Here is a 24,735-nt window from a genome sequence, read left to right as displayed (position 1 = left end):
TCCCTTCAGGGTTGGGACTTTTTCTCATATCTGTAAAAAGCTTCAGCTGTGAAACTGTTGGTTAGTCCTGCATATCCTGAGACAGGGAAGAACCTTTTTGGACCATCCTGCTTAATACCTGGCTGCTTGCCCTTCCTATGCATAATGGGACACTCTCCTTTTTTGTACTCTTTTTCATTTAGTTTTATAATAAATCCTTTTTTATAAAATCATCATTCTCTGACTGGACATCCTAATTCAACCAGGGCAAAAATCATGTCTCCAAATGAGGTGAACCGCAAATGTGCCGCGACAACAGTATATATACATATATACACAACCGTTCAAAAGTTTTCAAACAAGTTTTCTAATTTTTGGTACAGAGGTACAGAGGTAATTTTTGGCACAGTGGTTTGGTACTGAATCACAAGAGGTTAAAAAAAAGATTTGGTTAGCCATAACTGAAAAATAATGTACATTTCAGAATTATAAAAATAGGCCTTTTTCAGGGAACACAAAGTGGGTTGACAATTTAAAGCTGTACTGCAGCAATGAAGGTTGAATCAGCCTTGAAAGCTGATGCTACTCATTCCTACAGGTGTTCCAACTTTTCTTGGTTATTTACAACCCCCTGTCTGCATAAAAGCTGTGTTGGAACACACTGTGGTACCAGACCCTCATGAGCATTGGGTGAACAGTATTGTTCATGGATTCCATGATTTCTTTTTAAACTCAAATTGGTTATTTGTTCTATGCTTTCATTTCAGAGTGCAATAACACAAAAAACTGAATAATTTTCAGTATAAAACTGGAAAAAGTGTGGTGTTCTAAAACTTTTGACCGGTAGTGTATATTGTTTCAAACTTTGAATGGCTTGGATCTATTTCTTATGTTGTAAACAAACAAAGGGAGGCCTTTATCATTAATAAATTGATCTTTCATGAAACATGAAAGATAGTTCACTAAATCACATACCTGGTTGACTCCACCTACTACGAGGAGACGCTCTCTGATAACAATAGAAGAGGCGGAGCACCTGGGGAAGTTCATAGGTGCCAGCTTCTCCCACTTCTTCCTTTGAGGATGAAAAGCCTCGACGGTGTCCAGAGCTGAGGGCTCGTGACCTCAAAAATACAGGAAGGAAAGTCACTCAACAACCATTCGTACACGCAACAGCAGAAATGTATTAAAGGTTTGACTCTCTTACCAAGACCACCTGCGACCACCATCCGACCTCGCAGGAAGGCTGCAGCAAAATCCGCTCTCATTGTTTTCATGGTCACTGTTTCCTCCGACTTCAGCCAGGTGCCTGAAGAAAGACAACAAAGGACAGCTAGAGTAACTCATTCTGTGTGCAAGTGGAAAGACTCCAACAAAGCAGCAGCTGAGGTTTCTGGTAGCACAGTAATCCACCTTTATATCATTGCACTGGGACCCAAGTCACCCACAAAGCCTGGCAAGAACATGCATGTAGGAATAAAGCGATCAAAGCAGATTGCACCAACGCTTGTCCTCCTGTTTCATGGGAAGATAATTTGCAGCTTTACTGTCCTTGTAGATTTAAGGTGTTATTTATTTTATATAATGTAGTAAATACAAGAATGCAGTTGCATTTGACACCTTCTCAATGGATATCAACATTTTGTCTTCATGCATAGAGAAAAAGAGACTTGTAGACATATTACTATATGTAAGCTATGGCTTCAGCATTCACTTATTTGGTTCATTCATTTATACTAGTACAGTGCCCGTCGGAAGTATGCATTCATGTGCATAAGGGGTATAATTGCGGGTGAAAAATGTGGGTGCAATTTTCCTGGTTTAATTCTATGGGACATGTGCATGATAAATGTTTGTTGTTTGTTTTTTACTCACATTTATATTTTTTTGTTTGGTGTATTTTTCTGTAATGGATGTTTTTGAGTCATGTGTATTTTTGTATCATTCTATTGTGTTTTTGTGCATTTTTAGTATAATTATTGTTTTTGTTGCCATTGTAGTGTGATTCAGGAGTCATTTTGTGTATTTTTTGTGTAAATATTTAGTTTTGTGTATTTTTTATATAACTATTTAGTTTTGTGTATTTTTTATTTTATTTTTTTGAACACTTTATTTAAAGATTTTTCAGTTTTATACAAACATTTCAAGAATCAGGGCTTGCTCAAACTTATTTTACAGAGATTTACACCACAATGCCAACCAGCGGCACATGAGCCCTCAATATTGTGAAAAGATATCCATAAAATTTAATTAAACACACACAAAAACAAAAGCAAAAAAAAAAAACATACAATTCAATACAATACAATACAATAGGCTGCACAACCCAACTCCTCAATGATTGAATTTTGCATTACACATCCCACTCAAGTAAAAGGCAAACCTTCAACATATGCAATGAAGGGCGACCATGTCCTATGATATTTACTTAGTGAGCCACGTAAGCTGTACCTTAGATATTCAATTTGCAAACACATCATCAACTCTCGTACCCACTGAATAAAGGAAGGAGGTTGTACGTCCTTCCACTATGTTAAAATGAGTCTGCGGGCCAAAAGTGATGAAAGGGCAATGGCGTAGTCAATCCATGTCCATTTGGGACAACACCAAATGCGGTAATCGGATTGGGATCAATCTTTCTGCTACACACATGTGAGTAAGCATCAAATATAGAACCCCAAAACCCACCCAATGCCACACAGGACCAAAACATATAGTTATGTGTATTTTGAGCCATTTTCATATTTTTGTTGTATTTTTCTGTAATGTATGTTTTTGAAGTCATCATTGTGTATTTTTTGTCTTTCAGTTGTCTTTATGTGCATTTTTTTGTATAATTATTGTTTTTTGTTGACATTGTAGTGTTATTCTAGAGTCATTTTTGTAATAATATTGTTTAGTTTTTTGTTGTATTTTACACATTTAGTATATTTTTATTATAAATACTGTATGTGTGTGTGTGTGTGTGTGTGTCTACATCCATCTCCGTGCGTTATCTTCACACACGCATCTTGCTAAGAGAGACCCGGAAGTACCACGAAAAATAAACGTTTTGCAAATTGTTTAATTTTATAAGAAACGTGCATGATGAATGTGTTTGTTGTTTTTTTTACTCATTTTTATTTTTTTTGGTTTGATGTATTTTTTTGTAATGTATGTTTTTTGGAGTAATTTTGTGTGTTTTTGGAGCATTTTTGTATATTTTTATGCATTTCTGTTGTAATTTTATGTACTTTTTGTATAAATATTGTTTAGTTTGTTTTAATTTACTCATTTAGTATATTTTTATTATAAATACTGTGTGTGTGTGTGTGTGTGTGTGTGTGTGTCTACATCCATCTCCTCCACGCGTTATCTTCACACACACGCACGTCTTGCTAAGAGAGACGCGGACGTACCGGGAAAAATACACGTTTTGCAAGTTGCAAAACGTTTATTTATTGCTGGTTTTAGAGATATTATGGTGGTGGAAGAAGACTGTCCTTGAGATTTGCTTAGTATGAGAATTAAAGGATAAATTGGTTTCAAAAATAACTCCTCAGTTTTTTACTGTGGTACTGGGTGACAGAGTAATGCCATCCAGAGACAACATCCAGAGACAGGCCTGGAGTTTTAATAACTGATGAGTTTCAAATGATTTCATTGAAAAATAAAGCTGTGTATCATCCACATAGCAATGGAAACTTATATTATGTTCTCTGATAATGTTAATATAATGCAATATAAATTAAAGAATATTGGTCCTAAAACTGAACCTTGTGGAACTCCATGATTAACTCTGGCGTGCTCTGAGGAGAGATTATTAACATGAACAAGGTGGGTTATGTTGGATAAATAGGATTTCAACCAACCTAGTGATGTTTCTTTAATCCCAAAAAGACATTCCAGTGTCTGCAGCAATAAATAATGATCCACTGTATCAAAGGGTGCACTGAGATCTAAGAGGACCAGTACCGAGATCAACCCTCTGTCTGAGGCTAAAAAGAGATCATTGGTTCATTTTACTAAGATAGTCTGTACTATAATGGGCTCTAAAGACAGCCTGAAAGCTCTCGTATAAATTGTTCCTATGTAGATGTTCACATAGTTGACCTGCAATGATTTTTTCAAAAATTTTGGAAATAAAAGAAAAGTCTATATTGGACAAATAACTTGGATCCAGGGGAGGCTTTTTAAGGAGAGGTTTGATTACAGCGGTTTTAAAGGCCTGTGGCATATAACCTAGAGATTTCAATTCATCATATTAGTGCTAATCAGTAGAAAAAATCTTTAAACAGTGGAGTTGGGAATGAATCCAAAAGACAGGTTTTTGGTTTAGACGCACTATTTGAGGTCAGCTCAGATAGACTAATAAAAGTGAATTTGTGTTATTAAAATCTGCATGTTGAAGTTATTTCAGGAGCTGCTATATTTAAGAAATTATTTACCACTGCTGCAAGAGGGACAATTGGAATTTCATCAGTAAAGAAGTTCATGACGTTGTCACTGCTCAGGTTGACAGGAATAGAAGGTTCAACAGAGCTGTGACTTTGTGTGCCTGGCTACAGTGCTGAATAGAAACGTCTACCAGGTTTTGATGACAGGTTTGATGATGGCTAGAATATTCTAATTGGGACTCTGATGACATCACTGTTGATGACATCATCAGTGTTCTAAAACAATGCGGGCGAGAGCCAATCACTGGAGAGCCCACCCCCACATCCCACCCATTTTGGAACATTGGAATAAAACATTTGGGGGCTTAATTAGAGTTGTCAATTATAGCCAAATGAGAATGTGTTTGAAGGTTGGATGTACAAAGAGGTGTACATACTCTGTACTGTTATAAAGGGGTAGTTTTGTGGGTGCAAATTAAATTAGTGTGTGTAATTTCCCTGGTTTAATTCTATGGAAGATGCGCATGATACATGTTTGTTTTTTTTACTCATTTTTATATTTTCTTTGTTTGTTGTTTCTTTCTGTATGGCAGGGGTGCTCACACTTTTTCAGCATGTGAGCTACTTATAAAATGACCAAGTCACAATGATATACCCACTACAAAAATGCAAAACACATATTTAACATATATTTATTTTCAAATATATTGAGGATTCTTTATAAGTACAATGTATGTTGATGTACCTTTCATAACCGCATGAGCTAATATTGCCCAACTCAACATAATTAACTATGAACATTTTTGTAATTACCTGAGTTTACTTTGATGACTTGCACTGAACTGAATCAGCCAGGGATGCTAAGTCCGGACAGTAGCTGCTGACAGCCAGCCTCAAGCACACTTCCAAATGTTCATCAATCATGGTGGAACGGTACTGAGTAAGTACTGAGTAAGTTCCAGAACTGTCCATGAGCTCTTGACTTCAGCTCAATTTCGGCTTGTAGAGTCAAAATCTCATTTTACACTACAGAAGAGTTCAGCTGAAACAGTGTTGCAATTTTTGATGCGAGTGAATCAACCTCAGCATCTTCCCGGAAAGGATAGCACATGAATATGGCAAAGAAAAGTCTTGAAAACATTTGTCAAACTCTGACAGACAATTGTCAATCTGCTTTGTGTAGCACTGTCAAGTTGCACACAGGTCTTCCCTTGCGTTTCCAGTTCTGACGCGAGGTTCTGAAAATTAAGCAAAATCATGTTGCATCTTTCATTTGAAAGCATTAACTGAGCTGATTATATTGATCACTGTTTTGTCTTTTCCTTGCAGCTGTAGATTAAGGTCATTCAACATGTTTCTCAGATCGGTAAAAAATTCGAAGTCTAACAGCCACTGATCGTCATTTAGTTGCTTGTATTCTGCATGTCCAGCTACAAAGAAAAACTCCTTAATCTCAGGACAGAAATCTTTGCAGGAATTTTCCTCCACTAAGCCATCTCACGTCAGTATGTAGCAACAACTCAGAGTGGTTGCAGTCAGCCTTCTCCAGATGTGCACGGAATAACCGTCTTTGAAGAGATCTGGCTCGAATAAAACAGGCGATCTTTGTTGCCACATTCATGATCTCTTGTTGGTGGATTATGCAATGGTAATTCAGGAAGTCTGGGAAAGCATCGTCCTGCCTACACTTGGCAATAAATTAATTCACGCAGCCAACCATTGCGGGTGCTCCATCCGTGGTGATAGACACCAATTTGTACACTGGGAGCTGAGTTTTCTCAATAAAGTTTTTAAACAACTGAAATATGTCCTCTCCTTGTGTGTGTTCTTTCATGGGAAGTACTGTTAATAGTTCCTCTTTTGCAGTGATATCACTAAACACCATACGAAAGAAAATGCACATCTCGGCTGTGTCACTCACGTCAGTAGATTCGAACACTCACAATCACTGATGTCCTTCCACATTTGATGGGTTACATCCTTAGCCATGGCTTCACAGCATCATGTAACTGTACTTCTTGACAGTGTGGTGGTTTCCCCTTTATCCTATTGTTGATGTGATGATGTGAAGAATTCTCTGCGGACACCTTCTTGATATAAACATAACATTTTATTATTACAAAGTGAAGATGAGTGTCCGAGTTAGACCCTCCATTGCAAGGTCCTGAGTGCAGCAGAGCCAAAAGCTACACTGAGGGACAACAGCCACAGACACACATATCAGGATCTGATCAGAAACCTGAAACTTAACAGGTGTTGTTTAAAGCTTTAGCTTTAAACAAAGAAGGGAAGGAAAAAATATTTTTTACGGTGCTGACGGGCTGGTCTGCTCAGCAGACCAGCCCGTGAAGGAGCAACTTCCCTGGTTCACAAGGCAATAAACATTCCAACAGCAAGGCTGGCTGAGTTTGATTGTGAAAACATCCAAATGGCTAACACTCAAATTTAGGTAAAATGTAAATTGCATTAAATGAATATCATATGGCGCAGTCAATATTCCTCAACAGCAGCAGAGCTTTGATTGAAGATAATATTTCTGCCTTATTTTTAAAGTCTCGGAACAATGAGTCAGTTGCTTTAACGAATGCCTCATTTACTATTATTCTCTCCATTTTGGAAGGCCTTCTTGTTATTAACGATGACGTGACTCACCCGGAACGATGCTTCGGTGGCGGCTTTTGCTTTTGAAGTATGTTGTGTGAAAAATGACTGCTGAGCGGAGAACTGGGATTTTGGTTCATTCACCTTTCTCTTTCTCAGCTCGCTTTTCGGCGAGAAGACGGTGTCGTATTTCTCGTTAGTATTGCGATGGCAGACTGGCAGATGAGGCAAACGCACTTAGAAAATGACATGAGCTTTCCTTAGTTGAAAAAAAAAAAGCGAGGGCTTATAATTGGAGCTAACTCGCTGACTAGCTTGTTAGTTTTGCTGGACTTAGCGCCGTTGTTTGCGCTGTGACCTAAAGGTCAGAAAAAATCAGTTGTATTCTGACTGGCTGCCCTGTATATCAATCAAGTGACGGGATGGATGATAGGCTGACATCAGCTGCTGACGTCTATTTTTTTAATGCCATGCGATCTACCAATACTACTTTTGCGATCGACTGGTAGATTGCGATCGACGTATTGAGCACCCCTGCTGTATGGTATGTTTTTTGGAGTCATTTTGTGTATTTTTGTATCTCTCTGTTGTCTTTTTGTACATTTTTTGTATAATTATTGTTTTTTGTTGCCATTCTAGTGTGATTCTGGAGTCATTTTGTGTACCTTTTTTGGTGTAGTTTTGTCCATTTCTGTTGTCATTGTGTGTATTTTTTGTATAAATAATTATTTTTATATATTTTTAGTCATTTTCATATTTTTGTTGTTTGGTGTATTTTTCTGAAATGTATGTTTTTTGGAGTCATGTGTTTTTGGAGCCTTTTTGTATATTTTTGTGCATTTCTGTTGTCGTTTTGTGTACTTTTTGTATAAGTATTTTGTATAAATATTGTTTTATAAATAACAATGAATAAATGATATAGCATTGCAACACACACACACACACACACACACCCACCCTTCGTCCCCATGGTTCAGGTGTTTCTTGACCCTCATATTTCCCAAAATTCTCAAATACATTAGTGAACAAAAATTCAACATCTATCTCCTCCATCATGACAATATCAATATAGATAGTATATATACACATATCAAAGTATATATACACATATATAGATAGCATATATACACATATCATCAAAATATACAGGTGAAGTAACCATATGAATATATTATTGATAAAATAAGTGCAGAACATATTTATTATACCCCATTTCCACATTTCTGTTGCTGGTGCTAGTTCTGTGCTCATGCCAAGTTTACCATCCGGTTCTTTATGTTTCCACCAACAAAACACTGGCTTGAGGTGCTAAAAACTGGTGCTTACAGCTACCAACTTTGCAAGGCCAGAACAAAGCACCAACTACATCAGGGAGCGGGAGGCGGGGTTATCATGATGATTGAGGACAGTGGAAAGCAGCCATTTCTAAAGCTGCTGACCAGTGAGTCATTTATTGAAGTTTGTTTTAAAACCTTCTTTGATAATACCTAAAATTAAGCAAAAAGTATACACCAGCATACCGTCCATAAACAACAAGAATACCCTAAGATTATTGAGGAAAGCAGCAAGACCTGTATCTTGTTGTTACACAATACCCTATTTAATCATATTACTTAACTATGTGGTAATCAACAGCATTTAATGCTCATTTTAGAGTTGTCTTTTTAAATGCCCTGTTTCCACAGCCAGCATCACTGGTCCCATCCTACAACAACCCCGTTTAATCCTGCATCCTACCTGTCTTGTACCAAATTCAGTAAGATTCATTCAGACTTTGCAAAAATGTACATGAGCAATATTGTCTTTGGGCCCATCCTAAACTCCCAATATACATAATTTATTTGAGGTTAACTGTGTTTAGGAAAAAAAAAAAAAAGGGAGTGAGATGCTGATGCAGATTCCATCCATCTTCATACCCGCTTATTCCCATTTAACAGGGTCGCGGCTGATGCAGATTCATTTCATTTATTTGGTTCATGGAACAGAAGCAGTGGGAACTGATCATGCCACTGACATGATCACTGCCATGCTCCACAGCCTCCAGGTCATAAATGAAAACTTCACCGCAGTGGTAGAACTGATGAGGCCCATGATGTCATTTCTGGAGAGGCAGGCACAGAAGTGACAACCCTTTGCCTGTCTTCTCTCTGCCTTGAAGTACTGGTATGTGCGGGGTGATGTGGTCTCTGAGAGAATTAAATCACTGCTTGTTAAGGTAAAGAGGAGCTGCTTCATACCAGCAGCTCTAGGTTAGAACAAAAAGAATAAAAAAAATAAAAGCTCTGATTAAAACCTATAAGTCTTTATATTTATACTACTATAGTTTATTGATAGCTACTGTATCTAGGATGTTAGATCTTGATGACTTGTCCATTTTAAAAGTGTTTCACTAGAAAAAAATGGTGTGGTTTTCACCAGTGTCGTGGTTGCACTTTTACCTTACGGCAAGATGCTCATGTGCAATTGGAGAAATGGCTGAGGACTGTTTTGTGTCAAGTTTGGATGTTTCCTTCTATGCTTGAGTAGGATGTCTCCAAGTATTCCCACGATCCAAAAGTGTGTTTGATTGACTGTTGAAGTTTCTAAATTGGCCAAGTGCAAATGTCTTTGCTGCAATAAAACTCTATTCAGTGTACCCAGTTATGATATGCTGTAGTGTAGATACGTTTCAAAACCTGAAACTATTTTGTCAGTATAAGAAAAGTTTGAGGTGTAGACTTGTGTAGATGTCAATTGATGTGATATACTACTGAATTAAAAATCAAACTAAAATCAAATTAAGTAGACCTTACTTTGGAGAAAATAATGGGGGGTGTGGGTTTTTACCTTGGTTGGTGTCAAAAGTGTTCACATTCTTGGTGAACTTGGAGCTTTGGTGTCCTCCACCATGCCGCAGCCCACCCAGCACAGACAGTCTTCCAGCCTTGTCCCATATCACCCCAGCATAAGAACGTTTACATGGCATCAGAGGTAGCATTGTCCAAGAGCGACACTCCGTGTCATACACCTCGAAGGCTTTCATCGGCCGCTTGCAGTGACGGCCACCTTCAGTAAAGATACAGTTATTTAGTCTCTCATTTACAAACAAGCTTTAGATGACTTTAGCTCAAACTCAACACAGACAATAGATTTAAACCTTCCACTCCCGTCATATGAGTTGCCAATGATTTATGTTCTTAAAGGTGCAATCTGCAACTCTTATAAAAGTATCTTTTTGTCATATTTGCTAAAGCTGTTACTATGTAAGGACAGCTTTACATCAAACTAGTAGTTTGTGTTGAGTCCCCCTGCTGCTCCTGCAGACTTTGGCAGATTGCCAGAATGCACCGCGACCGAGTAAAAAGAACCAATCAGAGCCAGGATTGTGTTTGGGCTGTCTGGCGGCTGTTGCCCACAGGCCCCGCCCCTTTCCCGGAGATAGAGCGCCATCTTTTTTACAGTGCATGGTCTGGAGGAGTAGAAGATGGAATTGGTGACTTTTCTGTTTGAAAGGTAATTACTGCTGCTTGATTTACATTATGTTTGATTTGTAATTGTTACACGAGAACTCTGTAGTGCATGTATGTGTTGTTTGTGTGCGCGCAGCTGCCTCTGTGTGGCTGCTGTAAGTGACACTGTGTGTCACTTACACTGTCACTCTAGGTGTGGCACATAGAGAGAGAGAAGCGCTGCAGTAATATGATTTTAACAGAGCATGTTATATTACTGTGATGTTGTTGTCGGACTAACGCTAGCTTGTTAGCTCCTCTGAGGGAGGGACTTTGGAAAGTTTGGAGGCAGGGCAAGAGAGCAGCGGGGAGGGAGGGGGAGAGAGGGATCTGAGAGTTGCGGACTGCACCTTTAAGTAATTTGTTATTATAAGCTTACTGCATCTACCCTGTGATCCAGAATACTGAATCAGAAAATTGCTTTTAAAATATACTTATCTTCATCCAAAAAAAACATTTAATGGCTCACTGGTCCATAAAATGTAATAGCGATTGTACAATTTGGCATCATTGTTCAACAAACTTAAAGGTCTTGAGTTTACAGATTCAGATTTGTGGATATGTTTAATCAAGCCTCGTCTAAGAGTTGGTGGTAGCTCTTCTCTATCTTTGGCCACTTTAAACATAGCAAAGAAGAAAGGGGCCACTGATATTTTAAAACCTTTGAAGAATTTGCCTGTTATGCCATCATTCCCGGGAGATTTATTGTCTTTAGAGTATCGAAACCTTTGTAGATCTTAAGGAGCATGATATCCTAATAACAAATTATGCTAGGACTTTAATCAAAATGTCTCTACCACATTTACTCCTCCAAAATTAAGCATCTTTTTTCAAAGCGTGTGTTTCCTGTATAAAACATGTGGTTCTGCATGGGTGCCATCATTGTTGAAGGACGTCAGACAAATGATTTTAGAAGAAGTTTGTCTTTATCGAGTAGGAGGAGTAGGAGCACCGACCTCAGTTGGCAACCCCTTGTTGGTAAATCCAGAGTTAAGAGTTGCTTGGAAAACAAGCATGCAGACAGCGACCACCTGGTGATGCTGCAGCCTGTGGGCAGGCTTAAGAGTCCACATGTCAGGTACAAGCCAGTGATTGGCTGAGAAGCTTTTACTCAAAGCTTTTCTCTGACTGCTTATTGGATGAATAACACATCAGTGGGCCTCGATTGACCCATCTGTGGTGCCGCAGGCGCAAATGCGTCCTGACGTCTCTAATCAGTAAATCTGTGTTTTACCTCACGGATCTAAGTTTAATGAAACAGAAATTCCAGCATAGTCCAAGAGGGCTTAGCTCTTCTCATCCTAGATATTTTTATTTTAATCAGGCTTTGAGAGCTTTATTTTCATTAATAAGGACTTGGTTGTTTTGTGGAGCAATGCTTGCCATAGCTACATGGTAGGGGTCACAGGTTAAAAACCTGCTTTTGACACAATGCATCGGTCAGCCGTGATTGGTTTTGTGGCCTTCAGTCCTATGTGTGGTTAAGATTTGACAATGTTCTGCTCAAAAATCTTGGGTCTTTCTATGAATGCAACTTTTACCTGAAGTACCACATAGACATTGCTACAGACCTGTTTTGGGCTGTAATACCTGCAACATAGAGCTTGTTTCCTAGAAGGTGTGTGTTGGCATCATATCGTGGGGTTGGCATGGGAGGCAGTAGCGCCCAGACATCCTTTCTAAGGTCATACTGCTGCAAGATGCCACGAGGAAGCAGGTCAGCACCCATTCCTCCAACTGCCAGAGCACGGCTGTCTGCATTAAAGAGAAAGAGACCGGGCCAGATCAGAGTTTTGTTTGTAACAAGACAAAGTGACAGACATGACAAATTTAGAATGCTTGTGCAACAGTCCATGTCTGACACATTGACATGACACCTCCTACAGCGTAGGTGTGGAGGTTTGACTGAGAGTTGAAACATGAGCAAATGAGGCAGCAATAAATGGATGAAAAAGAAGAAATAGATGTAGGGATTAAAATATGCATATATTCACACAGTCTTCGTTTCAACGGTTTTAACACCCAATGGCCAATAAGTATAAATAAATAATAAATGGTTAAAGGGTATCTGTAGTGGAAAAGTGTTTAATGTATCACCAATGAACAAAATATATTTAAAAAGACTTTTTAGAACGCTTTTCTACCTTGGGGCATAAACTATGGAGAGCCGGCATTTTAGTCACAATATGACGCACTTTGTACATTTTTGGGATGGCCTGTCGCTTTAAAGAAATGATGCATTGTGGGAGGAAGCGGTGTAACAGGTCTGTTTACATTGTGGGAAGTGTAGTTTTTCTGTTGTTATAGTTCTGTGTGCACTCTCGACACCACTACCTCCAATGACCTGCATCAGACGGCACCCTAACGAACAGGTAAGTTCCCCCGACAGAGTTCATCATTTAGCCACAAAGAAATAAGAGGGACCAATGTGGTGATGCGGTTAGTGCCCTGACAGCCGCCCATAGTAAGCAGAAACATAGTGCTCTGAACAAGTACATTTACAAGCTGCATTGAAGGACTTTATGTGAAGGAATTCTGTAAGACTGTGTCTGGTTTCAGAGGTAACTTTGGCTTGGTGCCCATTAGTTTAGCACGCAGATCCCTCTCATAGCAGCTCGGCTTTAAGTGGTCCTCACATACCACCCAATTGGCTTGTTGCACCAGGCAACGAATATTTACTTCCGCATTTGACGGAGTGAGGCACAACACTTCCGGTCCAATGACAAGACAGTGTGAGCGGCCGAGTGTGTGTGCTCTGATCTGGTTCAGCTTGGCTGCTTGTGTGTGAGCAGCGGTGACTCTGAGCCTCTACTGTCCTCACAGAAGTGACTGATACATGCTTTAATGTCTCTAAAACATCATATAACTCTCCAATAGCACAAAATAAAGTTCCTACATTTTTACTAGTCTCTATGGAGAAAACAGTCGCAAGCAGTTCCACAGTGTGCCCGTGCACGTGAGTATCGTTCAGGAGGGGAGGAGGGAGCGTGGAGCACCTCACAAAACTCATACACTGCAGTTTTAACTTAGAATACTACATGCACCTGTTACTATAACTAAATACAGAATATAAAATGCAAACTCACTTGGTATAATGATGATTTTGGTCATCTGAGTTAGCAAAGCACTCCAAAACCCAGCTGCAGCCACTCTATTTGACTCAAATCGTCTCCGGAGGTCTTCGTTTTCAATTTGTCGTAATCACAATATCACTGGGTAATAAATGCCGGCTACATACTCTTGTGTCCCTACTTGGAGATAGGGTTGCCACATGTCCTTTAAAATACGGAATCGTTCCTTATTTGGCCTTTAAATGGTGCGTCCCGTACTGAGCCAAAATGGAACGCTGTTTTGCATAAATAACCAGAACACAGGAAATGCAAAGGCCAGCAATGCAAATGCAAAGGCCAGCAACATCATGGTGGTGGGATCTACGTAGGACCCCTGCTCTGTGTGGTGGGTTCTGTGGAGGTGGATGTGAGTGTGTGGTGCTTTCAGGGACTGCTGGAGAGAGAGAGAGAGAGAGAGAGAGACAACCCACCAGTGCTGCTCTAATCCTAAAAATGTCCAACTTAAAAGAGTTTCAGTGTCACACAGTCAAACAGCCTCGGGAGAACAACACAGTAGATATGGACAATCATCACTCATTTCAATAGACTACTGGGATTTGATTTAATGTTTAGGATGTGGAGGTTTTAAAGTTAAAGGTGCAATCTGCAACTCTCAGATCCCTCTCTCCCCCTCCCTCCCCGCTGCTCTCTTGACCTGTCTCCAAACTTTCCAAAGTCACACACAAACAACACATGCAACACAGAGTTCAAGTGTAACAATTACAAATCAAACATAATGTAAATCAAGCAGCAGTAATTATCTTTCAAGCAGAAAAGTCACCAATTCCATCTTCTATTCCTCCAGACCATACACTGTAAAAAAGACAGCACTCTATCTCTGGGAAAGGGGCGGGGACTGTGAGCAACAGCTGTCAGACAGCCCATCAAACACAACCCTGGTTCTGATTGGTTCTCTTTGCTCGGTCGTGGTGCATTCTGGCAATCTGCCAAAGGCTGCAGGAGCAGCAGGGGGGACTCAATGAGCCTGTTTTTGGTTCCCAAACTGGGGTACGTGTACCGCTAGGACAGGGGTCTGCAACCTGTGGCTCTGTAGCCTCATGTGGCTCTTTGACTCTTTTGCAATGGCTCCCTATAGCTATAAGACAATATTAAAAATAATAAATTGTTATTTCTTACAGAGGTTATTAATGATAAATGATATTGACACCAAATAAAATCATGATATAATAATTTGTCAACCTAAAAATAAATCACATTGTGCAAGAACTATCATCAACCATAAACTTTCCTTACACTTGTGGTTAACCTTACATTTTAAATCCCTGGTAAGATAACTAAACCAAAAAAAAGACTATGCTGGAAGAAAATAGAGAATTTATTTGTGTGGGTAAATATTTAATTAACTACCAACATGCCAGATTAATATGCACGCTTGATATGCTGCAAGAAATTAGCAATTAGTATTATATATATATGTGTTGACCGACATGATCATGTGTTATCAAATTCAAGTTATTTTTTGTAGCACTACAAATAAATCAACAAAAAAGTTATTAATTATTATTAATAATATCATTCATTGTATTTGTAACTACATATAGAATGTTCTACACTAAATTGTCTTCATTGAGAAGGTATTTTTTTGGCTCCGGGAAGGATTTTAATCGAGGTGAGAGGAGGAAAAATGGCTCCTTTGAGAATAATGTTTACATACCACTGCCCTAGGTATACATGGACACCTTTCAGGAGGTACACAAACATTTCAGTTTACTTTTCAACATTATAGATTTTTTTTACATGCGCACAGACTTTTTTTTTCATTCATCAATCATAATTTGTGGCACAACTCTTTAAAATGCACCAAAAGGTGAATGAGCAAAACATCAGAAATAAATGAACAAAAAGGCTTAAATTCAAGGTTAATGTTGGACGAAACACGGAAAGAGTTTAGACAAGCCTGCAGACACTAATAAATAATGCATAACATGAGTTAAAGGGGACATATGCTAAATCCACTTTTTTAGCCCTTAAATGCATTTTGTTGTATATTTAGAGTGTTTAGAAGCACAGGAAAGATCAAATTAGTCTCTTCAGGTGCTCCGTTGATATCTTTATATTCTGTTTTGGTCATATTTTTCAATCTGTTTTGATTTTTTGATTCTCTATTACGTTTTTTGAACAATAACGTCACAGTATTTGCAGCAGAACTGCCAAATTAGGACATCTACTCCAGGCCCAACACTTCGAGCAATTCGCCATTTTTATTTCTCACTTTTATTTTGTAGTCCAAGCTCAAGGATGCTGAAGTTACGAGACGATAAGTCTGGTTGTTGGATGTAGTAACCCACACGCTTCATTACAAGGTCTCCCAGCATCAGAACTTTTTCGAAGTGCCTGGTTGAGTTCTATTTTTCACGGAAATGTACCCACATCTGTAAGTAAGGTCATTTTTGTGTGCGCGAAGGATCACTGCTTCGCCAGTATAAAGAAGGATTTGCCGAAAGTCTTCGTCTGATTGAGGGTTCAATTCCTTCTATCTTTGGAGACAACGAACAGAGCACTTCGGTAAGCTGTAAATAACGCTAAAAAGTGTGATGATAAGACGTCCCTGTCATTGTTTTGTTAGCATTAGCAGTTGCACCGTCTTCATATGTTAGCGCTGTGTGCTCGTTTTAGATCCTTGATGATATGGCCTACGTGGTTTAATTTAAGTCTAAAGTTTTCATTAGTCATTTCATTTTGCCGTTTTTGTCTCCGAAAAGACTGTATTAAAATGTATTTTGTGACGTTAGCTTGGCGCCAGCGTTAGCTCGGTGCTTGTGTTAGCTCACTTGTTAGGGTTCTGCAGGTTCATCATCTTCATTTTCATCTCGCTCCGCTGGGTCAGACTCTGGCTCAAACATGTTAGTATTCCGTTGTTGACATTTTGTAAATAACGTGTGAATAAACATTTTCTGCACCGCTAAATAATCGTATCTCTTCTATCAAACTACAAAAATGGCCGAACAGGGTGGAGTTGAACCTAGTGTCACCTCTGCAACCTGGGGGCGGGGTATGAAGTGTCTCATTTGCATTTAAAGAGACCACACCAAAACGAGTTGCTCTTAGAAGCACATCAGAAAAGGGGTAGAAAAGGGGCCTGTGGAGCTATAATAATGAGGAATTCAGACCCAAGCATTGCAGTTCCGCTTTATACAGACCACAACTATATGATTTATATGTAAAAAGGAAGGATTTAAAAGCATGATATGTCTCCTTTAAGGGGTACATGGGGCAATATTGTTTGAGAAACACTTTTCTGTGTCCAAATGTTTCTATATTTGAGGATTTTGTTCACGATCCCATGAGTGTCCCTTATTTTATTTTCTGAAAGGTGGCAACCCTCTTGGAGTGAAGTTATCCATCCGGATATGGCTAGCCATTGCTGACGCGGTGCATTTTTAGCAGGGGAGCAGTGGAAGCTAATACAGGATGTATACCGTGAAGAAAAGGGTGATCTACAGTGTAATGCTGAACCTTCAACCCTTTTATACACCAACCGCCTCTTTTTGACACTGAACATGCTCATTTTCCCCTCCGCTCGCTGGCTTCATAACAACAGCAACAAAGGACCGGGTCAGCGCCCTCACAAACTGTGACCAGAAGTTATTGGACGCCATATTGTGCAAGTAGCCTATTTCATCTGAACGGAAAAGTGTGTATTATACATCCCAATATTATGGACCCAATGTCTGGATAACTCTGACTTAGTGTCGTTATTTGGCTTAGATACACAAAATGTTTTTTTTTTGTTTTTTTTCTGCTGGGTTTTTCTCTTGTTGTTATAGCATCAATTGGCTTTACACTGCCCTTGTTAAAAAACGCAACCAAGCGCTGGACATACATTTGTTTTCATTTAACCATATCGATCGAATTGTCAGCTTATTTGTCTCCTTTTTGGTTTCTGGAAACACATTTGAGAACAAAAATGCAGGCAGAGGGGACCGCAAATTGAAAACTGGTCAGGGAAATGGAGAAAGCAGTGTGATAAAGTGTGGGTGTAGTCAGTGTTTATATTGTATTTATCTAAGTTTCGGGAGACACTGACATATTCACTACTTCACATGATGAATCATCTGAGTTTGGAGAGAAGTGTGGTGAAATGAGACTTTATGCTCCATACTGTGAAAATAAATAAGAAGCTTCAAATCGTTCCACCAGTGATTGGAAAACTCAGCTGATTTCAGGACTTAAAGGAAATTCTACTGAGATGACATAAAAAGAGAAGGGTAAACATCACTCTAACATAATCACTTCTGCATAATACATCTCACCCAATAACAGGTGCCATGACATATAAATCAACATTATTTTTCAATTTACTAGTCACAATGTAAAAACTAAAATTTATATTTTAGTCGTATTCAGTTCAACCTAAAAAACAACTTCATTTGTTTTCTAATTTGTCTAAAAAGGCTACTTCAGACATAAAATATTTGAGCTTACCTTGACCTACATTTGTTTAATTAATTTAATGTGATTAATAGTGACAGTATATTGTTTAAAACTTGATGATAGTTTTACCCGTCTAAAAAAGTTTCATAATAAGTGGCAAATTTAATGAATACAGTTGATATATGACACTGAGATGGCACCAAACATGTTTCCATATTTTAACATGACTGAAAAGGTGTTTGTGCAAGCTGGCAAAGATTGATTGTTGTTTTCTACATAAAATGTGTTAAACTGTGGATTATTTGGCCACACCTCTTCAGACTTGTTCATCTCTAAGATGTGGAACTAAAAGCTGTTTTTTGTAGTTTGATCAAGCAGGTGATTCTACACTGCTGACAACTGCTCTCAAACCTTTCACTGCGATTGATACACCCATCAGAGTCTCCCGGAGAGAGCTCCTCTTCCTCCACCTCCCTTCCTCTGTGTTGTACATCTCCACCACCTTCAGAGGGCTCTGGTCCTCTCCTACTCCACCCACCACCAGGATCTGTTTTCCAAGCACTGCCACAGCTGCGCCGGCACGAGCAGTGGGCATTGGAGGTAAGGCTATCCATCGGTCTCCCTGCAGCCAGGCAGCAGAAAGACAAGTCAACTGCAGCAACATCTGCTATGTTTTATTATTCACCCAATTTGGGCTGAATTATAACAATGGTAAGACTTTGAGAAACAAACATATCATTATATGTCTTTTATCACCATTTTGAGAAAATATTGATAGATTATTTTTGGTCCATATTGCCCAGGGCTAATTTAATACATTTTTAGCTGTCCTGTCACCTGCCCACACTCACAATTCCTTACTTTTTACAGTTAAAGGGTACTTGTAGTGAAATTTGTATAACAAAAAATGTTTTTAATGTATTGCCAATAAACAAAATATGTGCACATTTTTAAATTTAAAAAAAGACATTAAAATGACTTTTAAGAACAATTTTATGCCATTTCGGATATCAACTATGGAAAGTTACAATTTTGGACAGGATATGACGCACTTGTGTTCATCGGCCCGGCCTGTCGCTTTAAATAACTGGTGCATTGTGGGAGGTAGAGGTGTAACCGGCCTGTTTTCATTGTGGGAAGTATAGTTTTTTTGTTGGCTCTTGGCGCTAAGCCTGTGTGCAAGCTCTACTTTAGTGCAGCATCTAGGTTGTGTGTTAGGAGAGGATTAAATATCATCTTTCTTAGACACTACCTGATTCTTGTATGCTGCCCTGCACCCACTCAGCTGCAGAATTAGCCGAGGCTGTGTAGTTAGGTGTTGGAAGAGCAAAAATATGGCGAGCATGGACAAGAAGATGTGCAGGGGGTATACCTTCTGGCCTGGCTGATCCACGTCAGGGCGTGGCGGGTCTGGTTGGGCCTTTTGGGAATCGCTCTCCTGCCTTCTTCTCGGGAACTGGCTGCAGTTCGTTGTGACGCCGCACTGCCTTGGGTGGAGTGGGGCTGATGGCATGGTGCTCGCTGTCCTCCGGGCTGTGCCGGTGTTGGGGGGGTGTCTCATAACAGGGCGTGGGTGATCGGCAGTGGCCTCCATGGGGGACAGGGCGTAACCGGGCTGGTGGCATTGGTGTGGGGCAGCGGTGCCCAGTTGGCGGTGCTGAGATACGCCTGTTTGTCTGTCTGTGGCTGGTGGGGTGGTCCTGTTTGGGCAGTTGATGGAATCGTGTCTTGTCGGGGGAGCCGGGGCTGCGTTCTTGTGGATGTTGTTGCATGACAGGACTCTGCGGGTCCTGGTGCAGGCGCTGGTTTCTCTGTTGCGCGGTCACTCCCCATTGCGGCGGGGCGGGTCGCTCTTTTTGGCCATGTTGCTCGGTGCGTCCCTGGGGCCCGCAGTGCACCTGCCCGTCTGCACCATCTACCCTTTCTGGTGGCCCGCTGTATGGACGGGCCGGGCTCACACTAGACTGGCCTCCTACATGGAAAGTTCACTCCACTCCCAGTTGGTCTGGCTCACTCACTTTGTGAACCACACCCCTATTCAATCTGCTGACTCTGGGCCCATCTGCCGGTGTCTCGGGAGGGGGACTCTCTGGGCCTTTTCTAGTGGGGGTTGGGTGCTAGGACCTGGATGGCAGTATGTGGGTGGGCACTGGTAGGATGCCTCAGGATCATACCTGTCAAGTATCCCGTCTTGGCCGAGAAACTCCCGTGTTTTATCCCTCATTCCCGCCATCTTCCCTTATTAGTATTTTCCCGTAAATATCCCGTATTTTAATGTAATAATAATTAAAAGATGTCATAATAAACTGAACATTGTCACTAGCCTCGCGAGAACTACCACCTGAAATGGCCTGAGTGGCAGTTCTTGCGAGATTAGTGCTGACAGCGGCAACAAACCCGGAAATAACTCAGAAGAGAGATGATGAATGAAGACGTTTTGTGACGTTGGTGAAAAAACCAAAGAACTGGTGTAAATACGTTGTAAAACGTTACAGAGAGTTTACCTTCCTAAAGCAGCAGTATGAGACACAGTTACACGTTCTGTTAAATTAGTAACTGAGATTTTAGTGTCTCCCACAGCGGAAGGAACCACGTAAGTCACCATGAAAAATCATCCAATCACAATCGCCACAAATATACACTACTTTATAAAGTATTAAAGGATGTAAAGTCTGTAATAAATGTGTCTAATAAGTCATTAGTGAATACCAAAGAATCACATGAGTGAGCATGAGAAATTATCAGAAAACATATAATGAAAATAAAATGTAAATGTCTAACTTAAAGACAAGCAATATTAAATTAACAGTAAATATACAACGTGTTGACTTGTATATAAACTGTAAGTATATTAAATAAACACATGTGCTTCATAAACACATGTTTTAGTTTAGGCTGTTTTATAATGTAGGAATTAGGGCTGGTCAATATAACGAGCTTTAAGATGAATCGAGTTTTCTATTTTGGTGATACAGAAAACTATAATATTTCATATACATATATATATATATATATATATATATATGAAAGCTCAGTTAGATGGATTAATGTGTGCACATATTGACTGTTTGTTAATAAATGTCCCTGTGTAGCATTTTGCATTAGCAAATTTAACCCAGAATTGTCTTTCTGGTCAGACTTTATTTGATAAAATTATCTAGATTTATATCATATATCACCATTTTGAGAAAATATATTGAAGTATGAGTTTTGGTCCATATCACCAGCCCTAGTAGGAATATTCACAGCATTTCAATGTTAATAAAGGTCAACCTACCAGATTCTAATCACATAATTGTATTTAGTAAGTGGGTATTTTAGATTTCTTGTACACTTATCTTAAAATATAAGTGATACTGGAGCTTGGTTGGGCGGGTGGGATGGCTTGTAGTGGGCACCAGTAAATTTCCCTTATTTTCAAATCCAAAACTTGACAGGTATGCTCAGAATGGGTGTGTATGTGGGGGCGGTGACTGTATCTCGGTATGGGTCTCTAGACCATCTGAGGGGCTGCTTGGTCGTGGGGGGGAGGTGGCCTGGGGTTCCTGAGCTCCCATTGTTGCTGCCGGCATGGCTGCACTTTCGAGCCCGGGGAGGAGCCTGGTTCACAGAAGTGGCTCTTGCACACACATTGATCATGGATGCCCTGGCATGCCTTGAGGTGTGGGATAAACTCGTACTGGGCTTAACCTTAGACACGTTACTTCCAAATACCAGTTTTAGGTATAACCACTCACTCCTTCCCTCTGTGCACCGCCACCATCATTATACTTAAGCTGGGTACTGTGTCAACCGCTTCAATTTCTCCACACTTGTCATCAGACTGGCTAGACTGATTACACAACACCATAAGCACAATATGCACAACTATAACATCACATTCCACTCTTAATTGAAAACAGTCGACTCTTCCCCACCACTCCCAATGTTCATTCCTGAATCCGTCTTACCTGTTTCCTTCTCCCTCACCTAGGTGTAACACTGCTGTCTCTTTTTATATTCTCCCTTTAAGTAAGTAAGTAAGTGGCTGGTGATGGTCACAATTATGCAATAAGATAAATCAATTTAATTGCAATAATAAATTATGCATTACTGTCATAAAAAGATTGCACTTCATGTAGTGTTGATCTTCGACAGCATGTGCTGACAAGGCGAAAAAAATAGGTTTTTGTAGGGTTTTTCTCTTGTTGTTATAGCAACCATTAGCTTTACACTCTTTACACTCCACCATTGTTCAGAAACTGTAGACCAACATCCTGTGCAAAATGGCAAATCTCCATAGCTGATGCCCGACAGCATAAAATTGTTCCAAAAAGTCATTTTAATGTGTTTTTTTATTAAAAAAAGGTAACGTATTTAGTTTATTGGTAATACATTAAACACATTTTTTTGTTAAATATATTTTCACGACAAGTACCCTTTAAAGTTTAAAGGGTGCGTTCACACTGAAGAATACCAAACACTCTAGGATTTGTTTTGCTCAGATAGACTGCCTCATTTGGGCAGTGTTAACATGCAAATGAGGTCTAGTGCAAATCAGGCAGGCAAATTCTAAAGTGATTGTTTTTGCTGGACTCGAAGTGTTTCCAAACAAAATTGAAACGATTCACGTGTGCTGTGAACACAAACCCTCTTGGCTCAGTCTAAACTCAGGAAGTGTTGAAGATGACAGAGCACACTGCATCGTGGGTGGGCAAGATATCGACTACGGCCCGAAACAATATATCAAAACTACCAATTTGTTGCTGCTTTATAATTAAATGTGGTGAATGAACAAGCGGAGAAGGCAGGATTTTCTGCACGCTCTTACATGCTTGTTGTGACCAATAGAAGAGAGCCTCTGTTTCTCATTTTGTTTGTCTGCCAAGAAGTCTCTACTCTAGTAATGATTAGGGATGGGAATTGATAAGAATTTGGCGATTCCGATTCCATTATTGATACTGCTTATCAATTCGATTCCTTACTGATTCTCTTATCGATTCTCATTGGGTGAGTGAATTAAATAATACAAATGAATTAGTTTGCTTTAACTCTTTATGATATTATCTTTGTCTCTTTAATTTCCTGCAGGAATATCTTTTAATCCACCAGGTATAGATTGTTTTCACTGGATAATAATATATACAAAAGTGCTATATAAAATTGATACATAATTATTATTATTATTATTATTATTATTATTATTATTATTATTATATATGACACATTTTGGCTCCAAACATTTGAGAATATTTACAGTGGTCCTTTTGAACTTGAACAACTTGATTGAAAACTAATTCAGACATAAAACAAATAATTATTCTGTAAAAAAGAACATATTAACCAAAAGCACAGCTGCACTTATTATTATGTATCTAAACGGTAAAGCTTTAGTTTAGTCTTTGTTTACATCTCTATAAATGGACCTTCAGAGAGACGCCGTCCCCGTTGTTACATGTGACTTCATCAGTGTGTGTGTGTGTGAACCAGTGTGAAAGAGCAAACTAAAGACATTGATCAGTACTAGTTAGTCTCCCGTGTCTGATTACTTGCTATGAGGACATAAACTGGTGACAAGGTGTGTGTTCTTGTGGAAGTTTGCTGTTTTCTGAAGAAAAGTTAGTGCAAGAAGCAACTTTAGCTCAAGTGTACAGAACTGGGAAGTGAGTAGCATAGCAACAGAGACGCTACAAAACACAGCACGGAGGACAGCGCTGCTGCGGGTGGAGGAGGTGGATTCTCCATGGTGGACAGCAAACAACTATATGGCAAAAGGAGCTTTACTTGGTGCTAGCATAAACACACAATATACAGGACCTGGAGGAGTTAATCGTTACGTATTTGCGACGTAAGAGGAACCGATAAGAGGAATTGAAATACAAGCAAACAAACGATTCCTAGGAATTGTATTACCGGTTCTAAGAAAGAACTGGTTTTCGATTCCCATCCCTAGTAATGATGCCCCAAAGCTCATGCAACAGCACAGAGGTTGTTTGAAGCAGATCCAAATTTTCCCTGTGAACACAAACTGAGCCAAATCAAGGTGATAAAATTATCAGCTGTTCTCCGCTCATTCGGCCCAATTCCAGAACTAAACCAGTGTGTAAAACTACAAGAGTCTAGAATGAAGGTGTCCAAACACAAATGACTCTGGGCCCGTAATAATACCAGTGCCCTTGCACAACTAGAAAAGGGTCTATGGCAGCTGCTTGACAATTAAACTTTATACCTGAGTGCAAAGTGTGTGCAGGGATAATTATTTAAAGTTGTTATAAGTTGTGTTATATACACTTGATTTATTTGACAAGTATTAAATATCCAACCAGCTACACTTAGTTGTCTAGCTATTTTCCTCTTTTTAATCCTTTACAGTTAATGCCCACTCAGTGCTCACCTCAATCCACACATACAACCCACTTGATGCTTCATTTCTCTGCTTTAACTGTAACTAATGTGTTTTGTTTATTTTATTGCTAATCATACCTCAAAAAAATAAGAAGGATACTATTAATTAATGTAGGATCTGCTCTCTCGTTTGCCCAACAGGTGGACAATTAAAAATGAATCAAATTGTGTTTTCGTAGAATTGTATACCTATTTCATATACAAAACTATCCTGGAGTATTATTTTAATGAGTTGGCAACACTGAAAATGGAGAAAATGCCATTGATTGTTAAGTAAACAAATGCAATTTACTGTTAGAAAACTACTTAATAACAACATTCATACCTAAATACATGTTGGTATTGTTTTTTATATTCATGCAACCCATGAATGAGAAGTACCAGTCGTTTACAAGTGTAGAG

General features: G+C 39.3%; 1 protein-coding gene across 3 annotated transcripts in view; it reads right to left on the bottom strand.

The window, feature by feature from the left end:
* klhdc8a (kelch domain containing 8A) overlaps positions 1-24,735 on the bottom strand; it is a 68,263-nt gene that overhangs the window by 14,411 nt on the left and 29,117 nt on the right. For 2 of the 3 annotated variants that reach the window (XM_028448198.1, XM_028448199.1), the window contains exons 3-7: positions 18,361-18,571; positions 12,035-12,199; positions 9,783-10,001; positions 1,187-1,288; positions 955-1,103 (exon numbers count right to left, since the gene is read on the bottom strand). In XM_028448198.1, the coding sequence (XP_028303999.1) occupies positions 955-1,103; positions 1,187-1,288; positions 9,783-10,001; positions 12,035-12,199; positions 18,361-18,571 (846 nt within the window). The remainder of the gene's footprint in view (positions 1-954; positions 1,104-1,186; positions 1,289-9,782; positions 10,002-12,034; positions 12,200-18,360; positions 18,572-24,735) is intronic. The other variant, XM_028448200.1, reaches the window with a different exon arrangement.

This window comes from Gouania willdenowi, chromosome 5 (genome assembly GCF_900634775.1).
Source record: "Gouania willdenowi chromosome 5, fGouWil2.1, whole genome shotgun sequence".
Taxonomy (NCBI): Eukaryota; Metazoa; Chordata; class Actinopteri; order Blenniiformes; family Gobiesocidae; genus Gouania; species Gouania willdenowi.
The sequence above is the reverse complement of the archived record's forward strand: the minus strand, read 5'-3'. Positions and strand labels throughout refer to the sequence as shown.